Raw genomic sequence first — 16,264 nt, forward strand, 5'->3', positions numbered from 1 at the left:
TTCTAAATATATATTATTTAATCCTTCCAATTACATTTATATATATATATATATTTATATTTCTCTTAGTGTCGACTGTGACACCTGTGGACCAAGAAAAGAAAAAAAAATTAGCATGGGGGATTCGGCGATGTGGCCTCCGGGGAAGGGTAAACTAGCAGAAGAAACGGGTTTCGGCAAACAATGCGCCGGTGCGCACGTTCCTTCCGCTTGTTCGCTTGTTCGCCCGTTCGCTCCCCGCCCCCACACGCATGCACAACAACCCACACAGGACCCCCGGAAGAATGTGCGCCGACACTTGGTGTATGTTTGTGGGGGCGGGGAGGGACACAGGGAGGGCAGCAGCGGCAGCACCACTATTTTGTTTGTTTGTCAATCGGCGAAACATGAATATTTTCACCGGCCGGGGTGCTGTGCTCCGGCTGCTGTGCTCCGGCTGCCTTTCGCTTTGCATGGAGAAAGGCACCTTTTCAAGCAATGAATAATAACAGCACTTTCTGTTTCTTTATTAGCCCCACGCTGGTGCATCTACCCAAAGAATGGTCGTTGTGTTCCGATTCTCCCCAGGTATTTAACGATTTATTGGTAGCAGTAACACCTTCTGCCGGCTGAAAACGTCGATAAATACGCCGGATTCACTAAGAGAGGAAATAAGTAAATAGAGACACACATGCGGGATAACTCTTTTGGGTTCAGTTTCTCACGAAGTGGGGGGAGGGGAGGGTAGTAAAGATCTCGATGGTGGGGGAGATAGTATAACCAGTTCTCAACCAGTCGTGTTCTACTACTGTTTGGGTCGTTGTGATTATACGAAAGAGCTAGTGGGGTGCTGCTGCTGAGGTGCTGCGTAACTAAGCTCGTTCAGAGGGAAATATATAGATGTGACGAAAACCCGGTTTTCGTCATTGTTCCTGCAAATTTCATGTATTATATAATATATTATATAAATATTTGATGGTATGTGGAGCAGGTACATCCACTCGAAGAAAAAAAGGTGGTGATTACGAGGTAAGAACTTACATGAAAGTAGAGACATTGTTGGTAATACTAGTATAATCATATGTAAAGGGACCTGAATGCTGAATGTATCAGTTGTTTTTGTTTTTTCATAGAAATACAAACAATAATTACTCAAAGCTGTTATTGTTTACTGGTGTGTATAGAATGTTCTTATACAGATAGAAACTATAAGTTTCAACTCTTTATACTCACAAGTCTTGAAGAAAGGTTGAACCACTTGCTTAAAACTGGCATTACATTAAACCGAGCTTTGCTGCAGTTCGTGCTGGCACTGAAAGAATTTGAAAAATTCAGTCGGCGCGATCTTTCTTTCATTTTTTTTTTTTCACTAATTGAATTATTTCATTCAACTGCATATATAAGAACAGATCCTTTTTGGACCAACGGTTCATCGATCTAACACTAAGAGAGCAACATCAACATCGCATAATGGAGGAACTGCTAGCTACACATCGGAAGCAGGCTAAGGATCTGCAGAATCAAATCACAGGTATGAAGAAACAAGCGACAAAATCGTCGAGAAAACAAGTCGTTGCCAAATGTGAACAATTACAAGCAGATCTGAAAGCTAAACAGACACAGGAGATAGCCGAGCTCGAAGGCTCATCGTCGAAGGAGGAGGAGGATGAGGTGACTCCCGAACAATTGCTGGCTCAGTTGTCCATAAGTGAAAATACTCATACGTCTGTTGTGGATGACGTAATCACTGCCACTCATGAACAGCCAAAGAAAAGAAGAAATAGACAGAAGGAGAAATTGGCAAAGAGAGAAGCTGAAATTGAAAGAATAAAAGAAGAAGCGAGGAAGGAAGCTGCAGTGCAACCAAACTTACAAAAAATTGAACAAGAAGCCATCGATAAGATGTGCGAATTGAATAAAGTCATTCAAATCGATATTAAACCTGATGGTCATTGTCTGTTTGCATCAATCCTAGATCAATTACAAACACGTCATCCGGATTTCAAAGACACTCATCTAGGTTGTGATATATACAAACTGAGATCCATGTCGTGTGATTACATTCGTGACCACAAGGACGATTTCATACCATATTTGTTTGATGAAACAACTATGCAAATTCAAGATATAGATGAATACACAAAGGAAATGGAAACTACTGCAAAATGGGGTGGTGAGATTGAAATCTTGGCATTATCGAAGGTGTTTGATTGTCCAATATCTATTATGTTCAGTGATAGACCTCAACAGAAGTTTAATGAGACTGGGGAATTACCGGAATTGAAACTCGTCTATTATAAGCATAGTTACTCACTTGGTGAGCATTATAACTCCTTGCATGACATATTGAATTGATTAAAATATATACAGAATATATATAATTTAGCATTTTTTAACTAGTATCAATTTAATTAATTTGATTAAATTTTAATTTCTCTTGTGTGATTTTAATTACGTTTTGGACGGAAAATTATAAATTATAACATAAACAAAAATTTCCAAATTAGTTAAAACTACCTTTATCAGTAAACAAAAAAATGATAGTGATATTTTGAACAAGACTCTATATTGGGGGAGTGGAAAAGGGCAATTAAACAATTCAACCATTCAATGTTACTCGGCAGACCAACTAATAACCTTCGAGCAGGTATTGTAGGTCTTGCAAACATTGGGAAGTCTACTTTCTTTCAAGCCATTACAGATTCAAAATTAGGGAATCCTGCAAACTACCCCTTTGCCACAATTAAACCATCACAAGCACTATTGAAAATCCCTAATCCTCATCTAGAAAAACTAAAGGATTTATACCAATCGAAGGAAATACAACATGAGACACTAACCGTTTGGGATATTGCTGGATTAACAAGAGATGCCTCTAGGGGGAAAGGTTTAGGTAACAAGTTTCTTAATGATATAGGTTCTGTAGATGGTATATTTCATCTAGTAAGGGGATTTCAGGATGATAACGTGACACACTTGGAAGGTGGTGTCGACCCTATCAGAGATATGGAAATTGTTCAGGACGAATTAATATTAAAGGATATGGATAAATTAGAAAGTTCGTTAGATCATTTAGAGAGATTAGGTAAAAACGCTAAGAACATTAAAGATAAAATAAATGAACAACGTGAGAAGGACTTATTAACGGAATTACAAAACCATCTTTATGAGGGGAAGAAAATTATTAATTTTAAACAAGATTGGACTCAAGAAGAAGTGGATATCCTCAATAAATACAATTTCCTAACTGCAAAACCTTCATTAATTCTATTAAATTTGAGTGCAAAGAATTATATCACTCAGAACATTCCATATTTAAAACAAATTCAAGAATGGAGGGATCAATTTGCACCTCTAGATAAAATTGTTTCATTCAGTGCAGATTTCGAAACGCAATTCAACAACCATAAAAGTGATCTCGACACTATCAAGACTAATTACCAAAACTCTTTAGGAATAACAAAAGATGAAATTTTAAACTTGAATAGTTCTTTACCTGATATTATTACAAAGATGAAAAAGGCCCTAGGGTTAATCGGATTTTATACATGTGGTCCAGAAATGGTAAAACAATGGAATGTACGTGTTGGATCAACTGCACAGGAGGCAGCAGGTGTCATCCATACAGATTTACAAAAGACTTTTATAAGTGCAAATGTTATTAAATATGATGACATCAAGGATTACAAACCTCCATTGAATATTTCTCAATTGAAGGCTAAAGCTATCATAAAACGTGTAGGGAAGGATTATATCATGCAAGATGAAGACATTCCATATTTTGTAGCTGCTGGGGGTAAAACAAAATGATTAACATTATATCTTTTCAACTCACTGTAAATAATTATAATGAAAAAGATATACTTTATCTCATTACATAAATTATCATATTCATTTACAAAACAAGCAAATAGAACTACATAAAATACTTTCTATAATGTTTTGATGATATCAGAGCATTTGACAAAAAGTTATTCTCCTGTAAATATTTCGTAAGAAATACAATCGAAGAGCTGGGTTTATAGCGTGTCACTGAGGACATTTTTTCATCACAAACAAAACCAAATAGAAAATATATTAATCAAAGAAAATACATATAGATATGTGGATATTCTGTAGTTAAATTAAGAACCTTCTTAATTCAAATAATATCACACACTCTCTTATCAACAGGATTACTTATTCTGGTGGTTTGATTAGAAGGACTTACTTTTTACTTAAGAAATTAAAAATACGATCAACGATATACTTGGCCTTTATATAGTAAATATTTTTTTTTCGAGCATTGAAATTTTTTGCGAAGTATCAACATTTCACTATGAAAAAAAACAGAAGAAAACATAAAACACGATGAGCAATGTTCCCAAATGTAGTTAACATATCGATTAGGGTTCCAAAAAAAAATGTCAAAATATCCAAAATTATAGTTTCTTAACGAGACAATAATGTCAATATATTATTTGAAGGTTTCTATATACTGTGCTATTATAAGTAGTTGAATATACAAAAGTAAAATAGAATAGGCTTGTAAATGATACAACAAAGAAAACTAACAAAAAATTGGATCTAAATTTGAGTTGTTCTTGATGTTTAACCACTGATGGTAAGACAGAGGTATATTGGGAAACTGTGTTTACCTAGAGTGGGTTAGTTATCTTATTTTGTATCAAATGCAATATCCTATAGTTATATTATCTAAAAAAAAACCCATATTCAAACGAATATATTAAAATCGAGAATCACTCATTAATAGTTTTTGAATTGAAAGAGTAAGCAAAATGAAGAAGTTAGCGCGTCTAATTGTGACAAACGACTAAGAATAAACTTAGTTGGAGGCAACGACGACTTCGACATCCACACCAGGTTCAATGGTGATTTGGGTGATTCTCTTAACAATGTGAACTGGAGCTTCCAAGTCGATGTATCTCTTGTGGATTCTCATTTCGTAGGTTTCCCAGGTCTTGGAACCTTCACCATTTGGAGTCTTTCTGGTGGAGATCTTTAGGACCTTGGTTGGTAGTCTAACTGGACCCTTCTTGATCAACTTGTGTTGTTCAGCGTTTCTGATGATGTTAGAAGAAACATTTTCCAATTGCTTAACCTTGGTGGAGGTTAGAGTAATTCTAATCTTGATGATTTGAGGTTGTTCTTGTTCCTCGACGTTTTCCTTCTTGAAGTCAGACATTGTTAATAATATACCTTTTTGTAGTCTTAGGGTTCTGGTTCTTTTTCAAGATAAAATATGATTATAATAAAACAATTTTATTTAAAATCATATTTAATATATGCATGAGAGAGGGACCATCACTAAGGTGTGCAACGAGAATGAATAAATGAGAGAGAGAGAGAGATGTCATCGGAGATTATTCTACAATTAGAGTATTGCGTAACAGATAGTAGCTAGGTTTCGCAAGTTTAGCGAACAAACCCAAGCATGGAGTTTGTTCTCTCTGAATTGAAATTTTCCAAAATTGTTCAGCAACAAGCAGTGCTCTCTGCATGATTAACAATGATATTTTCACGACAAAGAATTTTTTCAGAAGTGCGTCATTGAAAATATTGAAAAAATGAAATAAAGTCTGGGTGTACTGGTGCATGTGGGAATACACACAGGGTGTACGGATGTTACAGTCCCAAAAACAACTGGGTTCAAGAATCATTTCTAACGACACCAACAAATTCTTATCCGCCGCGCAAAAAACAAACAAAACAAACAAGAGGATAAGCACCCCGAGGGAGAAACTGCCGTAGAAGACTGGCTGGTATAACGAACGAATCTCGAAATGCCTTCTGTAGATAAGAAAAGCAGATTTTATCTCAATTAGGTACCTTACCAGTAAGACGACATATTTACTGTCATTTTGAACATTGCACCTATAAGGGACCGGATAGAGAGATCTTTGTACTGTTTTACATACACAATTTCGAATATATGGTAGTAAATACAAGGAATTTCAAAATAATGGACTGATAAGGTATTTTTTCTACTACTCATCTCTGTTATTCAATTTCTATTATCTAACTTGAATATGATAGGGCTGGGTCGTTTCTTTGCTATTGGTTTGAATTAACTACGTATGATTCATTACCCTAGGAGTACGCATATTTAAGCACAACAATCTCTCTTTATCAAAGCAAAAAATGCAAAATTCAAATTTGCACGATTTAGGTGATGTGTCACAGTATGTTTTGTATATTCTTTTAATTAATTCTTTTAGATAAGGTGTGTTGGTTCTTTTGCGATGACTCTCTCTATGATTTACTGTGAAAATGGCAACATTTTCTTTCAATAAACTAATAATAAGTTACTGAAAGCCTTACGTGATAAAGAAACAAAAACTGGAATTATCGAAATTACGATATCAACGCAAATTTATCATGACATCTATTACCGTATAAGGAAATAATTTGTACAGGAGGTTCAGAAACGATGCCTTTTATACTTTTAAAAATTCTAAAATTCTATAATTCAAATCATTTAAACTACGGCTGCATCACGTAGATCTAAGACTGGCACTACAATTTTAATCAGTTTTAGGAAAATATGCAACTCATCTTATGGGGGAAGCGGAAAACTCTCATACATTCAAAAGGGTTATTCAATAAAAGTATAAAAAAGATACTTTTCTCAAAGATATTTGTATTCCTTGCACAAGTTCCACCCTAAGTTACCTTAATTTCCAATTAATTATAAACCATCAACTAATTGGAATTGCTAATAACAATAGCAATAATTTTTGTTCTTTTTAAAACTTTATTAATAAAAACAATTTAATAATGGGGGAATTTAAAGCCATTCTTCCTCAAGGTGCCGGGTATGCCATCATTGTCGGTCTTGGTGCAGTCTTTATGTTCGGTATGATTGCTACTACTCATATGCTAAGGCGTTACCAAAAGGAAATTATGACCGCCGAAGAGTTTACTACCGCTGGTAGAACAGTTAAGACAGGGTTAGTGTCTTCTGCCGTCGTTTCAAGTTGGGTTTGGGCTTCCACACTATTGACTTCATGTGCAAAAGAATACGGTACAGGTATATTTGGTGGGTACTCTTACTCTGCAGGTGCTAGTTTCCAAATTATTGCATTTTCTATCTTAGCAATTAAGACTAAACAAAAAGCACCAAATGCTCATACATATTTAGAGATCATTAAATGTAGATATGGTAAATTAGCTCATAGCGTATACTTATTCTACGCTTTTGCTACTAATATTCTAGTCACCGCTATGCTTTTAACCTCAGGTTCTGCTGTTTTCAGTGATTTGACAGGTATGAGTTCTATTGCTGCGGCGTTCCTTTTACCATTAGGGGTCGTCATCTATACAATGTTTGGTGGTATTAGAGCTACATTTTTAACGGATTATATCCATACGTGTGCAATTATTATCATTGTACTGTTTTTTGCTTTTAGAGTTTATGCAACTAGTGATGTGTTGGGGTCTCCAGGAAAAGTTTACGATTTAGTTAGAGAAGCTGCTAAAAGATCTCCTGTCTCGGGTAATTATAAAGGTGAATATATGACAATGGAATCCAAGTCTGCTGGTATTTTCTTAGTTATTAACTTAGTAGGAAATTTTGGCACTGTGTTCTTAGATAACGGTTACTGGAATAAAGCTATCTCGGCATCTCCAGCAGCTACTTTACCTGCTTATGTCATGGGTGGGTTGGCTTGGATGCCTATACCATTCTTAATCTCTTTGACTATGGGATTTGCATGCTTAGCTACGGAACACGATCCAAGTTTTCCAACATATCCAGATCCGTTAAGTTCGTACCAAGTCAGTCAGGGTCTGGTGTTACCAGCTGCAGCTGTATCTGTAATGGGTAAAGGTGGGGCTGTTGCTACCTTATTAATGGTATTTCTAGCAATCACTAGTGGGGTTGCTGCTGAAGTTATTAGTGTTGCATCGGTATTCACTTACGATGTCTACAGAGAATATTTCAATCCAAGGGCATCAGGTAAACAATTAATCTATTCTTCTCACATTGCGTGCTTGACATTTGGGGTAGCAATGAGTGGGTTTTCTGTTGGGTTAACATACGGGTATATAAGTATGGGTTATATCTATGAAATTATGGGTATTATCATATCTAGTGCAGTGCTTCCAGTCATCCTGACTCTATGTTGGAAACAACAAAACAAAGTCGCCGTCATTGTTGCTCCTGTTTTAGGAACCGGCCTGGCTATTATGTCGTGGTTGGTTTGCACCAAATCTTTATACAAAGAATTGACCATCGATACTACATTCGAGGATTATCCAATGTTAGCAGGAAACGTTGTTGCTTTATGTTCTCCCTGTATTACAATTCCAATCTTAACATATGTGTTTAAACCACAAAGATTCGATTGGGAGATTTTAAAGAGTATTAAGAGAGCCGATGAAACCGAGGAATTGATTGAATTAGAAGAAGAACAAGATGCCGAACAGGCTCTTGGGTTAGAATCCATACAATCTAATGATAGTCACGATCCACTAAACAAGAATTCCAGCGATTCTGGTAATGAAGAAAAGCAAGAATTAAGAGTTACGGAGAGTAAGATAAAACCTATTAAGACTATACTAAGTAGTATACAGAAAGAAACTCCAGAAGAATTAAAAGAAGAACTTGAAAGGGAGAAGAAAGCACTGGCAAGAGGACTAAAGATCGCTTATGGTCTCTGTATATTCTTTGCATTTGCATTCTTACTGGTATGGCCTATCCCAATGTATGGTTCACATTATATTTTCAGTAAGAAATTTTTTACTGGCTGGGTTGTCGTTCAAATCATTTGGATGTTCATTAGTGCCTTTTGTGTCATTCTATTCCCACTATGGGAAGGTAGACACGGTATCTATACTACTTTACGTGGTATATATTGGGACTTGACTGGTCAAACATACAAACTAAGAGAATGGCAGAACTCTAGTCCTGAAGAACTTCATATTGTGAAGAGTCAAATCAGTGCTAGAATTCATAACATAGAATCTTACAACAATGAGCGAAACCTCGGGATTGATGACATTATTGATACCGAATCACCAAAGTAATACGATTCCATCTCGACTCATTCCTCTCAGCGATTTCTAATATTTCACAGAACAAACCAGACTTCAAAGCTTCCCATAGACATTAATTTGTTCATATTCCATCCTCCACCACCCTTCTGCCAATCAGTGTGTCTAAGTTTCTTCTCTGAACAACTGCGTTAATTCGCTCGGGATTTATGTCAAGTCATCGTTGCTGACAAATCGATTAATTAAAACTGACATTCCAGATAGTCATGAAAACTAAGAAGAAAACAGAAACATACCAAGGGATATTTACAACGGTATTTTTTTTCCTAAATAATAGTCATTCATATTGCATGACTCAACGACTGCGGTCGTCTACTATATTCTCTAGTTCTTATATTTATCTTTTTACATATCAATAAACTGTTCTGACTGGTTTATAACTCAATACTGACATCTATATAAGTGACAGCTTCAAGACTGAATTTTTACTGGCGGAGCGAAGAAAGAGTCACCTACCCAAAAAACGAAAAGAGAGAAGACAATAAAGGAAGTGATTACTAATTACTAATCTCATCGACTGATCTTAAGATACTAGATACTATTGAAAGTGAAAAGATATCCATTTTAATTTTGTGTTGCTACGAATATTATAAATACATACATACACATTAACAAAACAAAACTCAAAACAAAAAGATGTTGAGAAACGTATTTGCAAGACCATCTTTATTAAGAAGCCAGAGATTAGCTCTCAATTCTTCATCATGGAGAAGGCTACTTCATATCGAGACCCTAACGACACCAAACGACAATGCTTTGAAATACTTGTCTAAGGATGGTGAACTATTACAGCCACGTGGCTCCAAGAGTATTGTTATCAAGAATACAGACAAGACGTTGCTAGCTCATTCTAAGTTGGCTGAAACCATATTTGTTCAATGTCCTGGTGTGGAAACTGTGATGATTGGTGATGACTTCCTTACAGTAAACAAGGATTCTATGGTCCATTGGAACCAAATAACCCCTACAGTTATTGAAATTCTAACGACCCATCTAAACTCCGGCGACGATGTAGTTTCACCAGATTTCCAAGGTGCCCAAGAATTAAAGGATGGTGGTTACAATATTAACGTTCCAAAGTTTAATTATACCGAAGACGAACAAGAGATTAGTGAGTTGATTGATGAACTGATTGACACAAGAATCAGACCTGCCATCATGGAGGATGGTGGTGATATCGACTATCGTGGATGGGATCCCAAGACAGGTACTGTATATTTGAAATTGCAAGGTGCATGTACATCCTGTTCTAGTAGTGAAGTTACATTGAAGTATGGTATTGAGTCTATGTTGAAGCATTATGTCGATGAAGTCAATGAAGTCATCCAGATCATTGACCCTGAACAAGAGATCGCTTTGAAGGAATTTGACAAGTTAGAGAAGAAATTGTCTTCAAAGGAGAGTTCTACCTAGAGGAAGAGGGGGAAGAGCAGCAGCATTATTTAACACACTATAACATGAAGCCGTCATTGGTATATGATTAAAGAATATTAGGTTATCTATCTAATTCATATGTCGTTTTGGTTTCAACAACTTTATTTATTCATATGTACATAATCTTTATCAGCACCCAAAGAGAAGCAGTTTCTTACTCTGAGAAAAATAAATGTTAGATCATTTCTTAGGACTATAAAGTTCCAGATACTTCTCCACTTGTTTTGCTAATTTGATATCGATATCGCTTAAGACGCCGGAGCTACTAGGAGTCGTTGAATCATTTGGGATATCGTGAGTGGTTAATTCTATCCTGACTCTGTTATACGTGGTAATGACTGTTGGATGGTGGCCCCAGAGATGTGCTCTCATCGATACCTGTGTAAGAAATGCCCATGTCTGTTCAAATGTCTTGAATGTACATTCTCTAACTAGATTTGAACCGCCGTTTGTTATTTGCCATTGTGATAAGGGGGCCTCGTCTACTAATAGATTCTTCACTTCTTTTAACCCGACTCTGACTGCATTGACTCGTAAAGTCTTATTATACATAATTATTGCAGTTATATCGATTAAGAACCGTTTATTATCTCAAGTTCACCCTGTTTTAATACCTGAATTTTTTAGTTGTCGTCGTACCTTTATTCTTGATGATCGATGGCTTTTAGTTATTATCCGCGACTGATTATTTTGTAGCAGACAATCAAAGAAATTTGTCACTTCGACTTAACTAGAAATTGAAGACTTTCGCTATAAATTAGTAGGTTTGATAAGAAGAAATAGATGGAAACCAAAGGGTTCAAGCCTGAGTTATTGTCACCGATTTAATACATAATACATAATAGTTTTTGTTTTGTTTTTTTGTTATTGTTTTCCATATGTCTTCTGTATTGTACATATTGAATGAGAATCTTGAGCCATTAATATCTAGGAATATAAGGGCTTTGCCCTCTACCGATCTCCCTATTGCTCAATTTAGAAAGTTATACCACCCCGGTTCTCCACCAGTGATACGAGGGAGCCATGATACCTTTGAGTACATGTATCAAAGTTTTTCTTATGTTTACATACGAAGAGACTCACTGTTTTTTGTAAGTTTGGTGGATAATACTGTTGATATTATGGAGACATTGCATTATTTAGAACAATTCTATCTATTACTGAAGAATTATTTTACAGTCAAAATGCTAGATAAGAATTTAATATTAGACAATCCTATTCTAGTGATGGAACTACTAGATGAAAGTATAGATTTTGGATTTATTCAAGTAACTGATGCAGGACTAATCAAAGATTACATTCGTGTGAAAATCAATGTACCAGAGATTGATGAGAAGAATAAACAATTGAATCTCAATGGAGGTAAACACCATCAAAACGAGTATGACGATGAAGATGATATGTTTGGAAGTGAAAGTGATGAAGGAAGAAAGAAAATACAAAAACAAAGAAGGAAATTAAAACATCGTTCTAAAAGTACCACTAAAAGAGAGTTAGGTCATCTAACCAAGAAAGTCATTCAAACATGGAAAGGAGACAAGAAGAAAAGGGGCCAATTGGCTAACGATGACGACGATCATGACGGAGAAGGGCACGATGAGGATGAGGATGATACCTTTATGAATAGTGATATTGCTAAGACTACCGTGATGGCAATCTCGTGGAGAACCAAAGGGATACATTACGCTAAAAATGAATTTTACTTGGATGTGATTGAGAAGATAGAATATTATATGGATTATGAAAGTCAAACAGTTAGAAAAAATACAATACATGGACAAATAGTTTGTAAATCATTTTTGTCAGGAATGCCAGAACTACATGTTTCAATAAATAAGATTCTAAACAAGGACAAACAATTTTTATCGAGTTGTAAATTCCATCAATGTGTATCTTTGGAATCCATCGAAGACGGTAAAGAGATCATATTCACCCCCCCTGATGGAGATTTTATTCTATGTTCGTACGAATTGAAACGCCATGTTCGGGATCAACCTATTATCAAATTAAGTCAATTTGAATTAAAACCGAAATTAAACAAATTTAAATTGCAAATTCATTGTACTGTAGAATCCCATTTTAAACCTACAAATATCACATCCAAATTAAATGTACAGATCCCACTTAAACAACTATTTAAAAAATACAAAATAGATCTGAGTAAAAATATCAAATCTAAATGCGATGAAGGGAAAGTTCTATTCAATGTCAGTGACGATTTCTTATTGTGGGAGATTGGTGCAATGAAAGGTGGCCATGGGGAAAATCAACTCTCCATGGTTGTAGAGTTTGCACTTTTCAACCAAGAAGAATACGATAGAAAACAAGAAGAGTTACGGACCTCTATGAATCCACCACCTTTAGTCAAGGGAATTAAATTAGAGGAAATATACCAACAAATACATGCGGATGAAACTGATGCTACTGAAGAGACTCCTGTACCAAATAAAAGAGAACAGGAAAAAGCACAACTACTGCACATCAACTTTGAGATTCCATATTCAACTTTAAGTGGCATCAATATCGAATACTTGAAGATCGAGGAACCTCAACTACAATACCAATCGTTTCCCTGGGTTCGTTACAAGGCGATCAACGACGAGGAGTATGCCTATGCTGTATAAGTCCCCTCCTCCCCCACCCCAGCTACATACACGTCACTACTGGACCATAGCACCATGTGCACCGTGTGCACCATGAGTTCATGGAATTCACCTATGACCTTTAGGCAATCATTTTTATTGGCTTCATTGGTTCACTTTGGTATAGAAGTCACTGAATAATCATTGAATTTTTTTCACATGCTCAGCCAAAACGGGAGCGAAATTTGGCTGCGAAAGGAAAAAAACAAACAAATATTATATAAAATCATACACATTTTTTTTCAATATGTATATATAAACAGTTATAATGACCATAAGAAAGTGAATATCTGGGAAGAATTATATAGACAATCCCCCCCCCCCCATAATACCGGTACTAAAATCAGTCTAAGTAGGTGTCCTGGTTAGACGTTTACCACTTTGACCAAAAAATACATATAATACATATTTTTACTAATTCTCGTATTAGTTGATATACTAAGAAATTATTGACATTTCTTAGACTAGAACAGGTGAAGAGGTATTATTTTACGTTTCATCATATTTTCAAATTAAAAAGAATAAGTAAAATAGTAAATATTTTGCTTTGTCAAATTATACACACAACTCGATAGTACGATGGGATTACGAGAACATCTGGGAATGTCTGAGGAAGACCTGAAGGCTGCTGAAGTACTTGGTGTGCTAAAGAAATCGCAACCAAAATATACTAATGCATTAAATGGCTCATCGAAGAGAAGGAGAAGTATCAGTGATGATACGAACGAATCTACGATGGAGAGTAATAGAGCGGTCAAGCCACGCAATAATACCACGGGCCATTCTGGTACTTTATTGAATCGAATGGTAAACAATGTCGTCACGTTTTATGATGACTTCAATGATAGGAGGAGGGTTGCATCAATTGCAAGGTTACTAGATGATGCATATGAAGATAACTATACTAGTTCAGAAAATGATAGTGACAGTGGTAGCGATGATGAGAACGAAGAAGAGATAGACGCAACTAAAGAAGCACAACAGGGCTTAAACGAACTACCTCAAAAGAAGCCTGAAGAGGAGGTAAATCATGTTGAACATCCAATGACAGATGAATCTGGAGCTGTAATATTGCCACAGGATGAAAATGAGGAGGAAAGTGAGGAAGAAAGAGTATCAAAAAGGAAAATTATCTCTGAGGCCCTTCAAACTACTAGAGATAACTTGAAGGAATATAAATTAAATATGTCGATCGAGTCTAAAAAGAGACTGATAACGTGTTTACATCTTTTGAAGTTAGCAAACAAACAATTATCTGACAAAGTGATGAATCTGCAGGCAATGGTGAAGGAAGAAAAAACAGTTCCACGGAGGAGACGAAGGACATTAACTAATTCTCACGATAGGCATGGTGTGAGTCGTCACAGGCGTCAAAGAGCCTCTACAATTAGTGGTGAAAGTACCATGAGCGTTAAAACATCAAATAATGAAAAATTGAAGACCACACAGGATGGGGTCAGTCCCATGGGTGAGAAACAGCCTACACATCCTATAAATGCCGAGAAATCCGAAACTAGTGAAAGTGGTAGTGGAAGTGAGACTGATGCCGAAGAGGACTACTATGGTGGAGATGAAGATGAAGAATTTTTTGACGCATTCGATTCCAACGATTTTGATGAGAAATCTACTGTTATAAAGATGGAAGTTGTTGGAACCATTAAAAAAGTATATTCTTTAATTTCAAGCTATACTGGCGATTCATTACCTGAACCTGCAAGATCTCAAGTTAGAGAAAGCTTATTGAATTTACCAACAAATTGGTTTTTAACTGCCAGTAATACATCCGGAAATTCAATGGAGAATGTTTCATCTGCAGGTTCATCTGATAATCCGAACACTAGTATAGGAACTCCAAAATGTCAGGATAAAGGTATGACCATCGAAGATATAAATAAGAAAATCAGCCGTGCAAGGAGTTCGTCAGCTGCAAGTGGAGGTGCTGACAGTAACCTTACACCAAACGGTAAAGTCTTAATTCTAGCAAAGGAATCTCTTGATATGGTCCAGAATGTGATGGATGTAGTGGACTCAACTCTAGGTAAAGCTGAAGAGTGGGTGAAACAAAAACAGGAAGTTAAAGAAATGTTCTTAAAATCACTCCTGGAGAAACAAAGAATGAAGGAATCTATTGACATTCCGTTGACTCGACCACAAGAAGAATCGACGAAAGAGAATTAACAACACCTAATATCGGCTAAATGGCCGATAATAATTAATTTTACGACAAAATATCTAATACCTGCATATGTAACACAAATAATTTAATCCAAAATATTATATTCCATTAAAAACAGTAACTTTTTCTATTTTGGCGATATATATTTATGATACTATACATTGCATAATATAGCACTAACAAAAATTATGTGGGAACAAGATATCTTAAATGCACTAATAATTACTAAACAGAACGTCAAGAAAATAAATAATATATAAAGACAGAGAATTCTGAACTTACAATCTAAGTTAGATTATATTCGTTCCATATGTCTTGGATGGGATAATTGAATATTAGATATCTTCTATTTAACTGAACAAATTTTATTATATTATAAAATCAACTTATAGTCGTCTGATTTTTTATATCTTATATAAAAATATATAAAGTAAATTATGGAAACAATTATATTCATAAATGAAATATTGTTCCATTTATATATGTTGGATTATCATTGTCGTGATTATAAACTCACTCGACAGTGGCGTAAGTAATCTATTATTAAGTTGTTGCGGGATGAACCTATTGTTAGATCATTGCGGGATGAATCTATCAATAGATCATAACCTTGGTCATAATGTTGAATATGTAGCGGCAGCACTAAAAAGGCTAACATTAGCTTAACCTAACTGAAGGTGAAGGTAGCTAATATAAGTAGAATTTAGAGTGTGCTGCACTGTCGTATATATAATAACACATGATATATACTGCATAATGTAGTATTCGGTCCCCCTACATTGGGTTTATTGGAGCTACATAGTCCAACGTTACTATGCACAAAAGATGAGCAGTTTAACAACAGCAACTCTGTTTAACAATACAAGTGTACTTTATAAATGACAGAAGTTTATAATCCATATTTTGTTCAGATCTACTTTTTTGCCGATCTACATCAACAATAACATCCGAAACTAACAATATATTCTCAACCCAAAGG

At 35.5% G+C, this 16,264-nt stretch overlaps 8 protein-coding genes across 8 annotated transcripts; 6 read left to right on the forward strand and 2 right to left on the reverse strand.

Moving 5' to 3' along the window:
- Positions 1-1,449: 1,449 nt before the first annotated feature.
- On the forward strand, positions 1,450-2,334 carry OTU2 (Otu2p; the record flags this gene model as incomplete). Its single annotated transcript, XM_041552801.1, has 1 exon — positions 1,450-2,334. One exon carries the CDS (start codon positions 1,450-1,452, stop codon positions 2,332-2,334), a length of 885 nt encoding a protein of 294 aa, XP_041408735.1.
- Positions 2,335-2,589: 255 nt separating this feature from the next.
- Positions 2,590-3,789, forward strand: YLF2 (Ylf2p; the record flags this gene model as incomplete). The annotated part of the gene is made up of 1 exon (XM_041552802.1): positions 2,590-3,789. One exon carries the CDS (start codon positions 2,590-2,592, stop codon positions 3,787-3,789), a length of 1,200 nt encoding a protein of 399 aa, XP_041408736.1.
- Positions 3,790-4,804: 1,015 nt separating this feature from the next.
- Positions 4,805-5,164, reverse strand: RPS20 (40S ribosomal protein uS10; the record flags this gene model as incomplete). Its single annotated transcript, XM_041552803.1, has 1 exon — positions 4,805-5,164. One exon carries the CDS (start codon positions 5,162-5,164, stop codon positions 4,805-4,807), a length of 360 nt encoding a protein of 119 aa, XP_041408737.1.
- Positions 5,165-6,756: 1,592 nt separating this feature from the next.
- Positions 6,757-9,006, forward strand: DUR3 (Dur3p; the record flags this gene model as incomplete). Its single annotated transcript, XM_041552804.1, has 1 exon — positions 6,757-9,006. One exon carries the CDS (start codon positions 6,757-6,759, stop codon positions 9,004-9,006), a length of 2,250 nt encoding a protein of 749 aa, XP_041408738.1.
- Positions 9,007-9,669: 663 nt separating this feature from the next.
- NFU1 (Nfu1p) lies at positions 9,670-10,446 on the forward strand (the record flags this gene model as incomplete). The annotated part of the gene is made up of 1 exon (XM_041552805.1): positions 9,670-10,446. The coding sequence occupies one exon, from the start codon at positions 9,670-9,672 to the stop codon at positions 10,444-10,446; it is 777 nt and encodes a 258-aa protein (XP_041408739.1).
- Positions 10,447-10,647: 201 nt separating this feature from the next.
- MCO14 (4a-hydroxytetrahydrobiopterin dehydratase) lies at positions 10,648-11,019 on the reverse strand (the record flags this gene model as incomplete). Its single annotated transcript, XM_041552806.1, has 1 exon — positions 10,648-11,019. The coding sequence occupies one exon, from the start codon at positions 11,017-11,019 to the stop codon at positions 10,648-10,650; it is 372 nt and encodes a 123-aa protein (XP_041408740.1).
- Positions 11,020-11,345: 326 nt separating this feature from the next.
- APM2 (Apm2p) lies at positions 11,346-13,091 on the forward strand (the record flags this gene model as incomplete). The annotated part of the gene is made up of 1 exon (XM_041552807.1): positions 11,346-13,091. The coding sequence occupies one exon, from the start codon at positions 11,346-11,348 to the stop codon at positions 13,089-13,091; it is 1,746 nt and encodes a 581-aa protein (XP_041408741.1).
- Positions 13,092-13,688: 597 nt separating this feature from the next.
- OPI1 (transcriptional regulator OPI1) lies at positions 13,689-15,287 on the forward strand (the record flags this gene model as incomplete). The annotated part of the gene is made up of 1 exon (XM_041552808.1): positions 13,689-15,287. The coding sequence occupies one exon, from the start codon at positions 13,689-13,691 to the stop codon at positions 15,285-15,287; it is 1,599 nt and encodes a 532-aa protein (XP_041408742.1).
- Positions 15,288-16,264: the final 977 nt, after the last annotated feature.

Source organism: Maudiozyma barnettii (genome assembly GCF_903064755.1).
Source record: "Maudiozyma barnettii strain CLIB 1767 genome assembly, contig: KABA2_12, whole genome shotgun sequence".
In the NCBI taxonomy this organism is placed as follows: domain Eukaryota; kingdom Fungi; phylum Ascomycota; class Saccharomycetes; order Saccharomycetales; family Saccharomycetaceae; genus Maudiozyma; species Maudiozyma barnettii.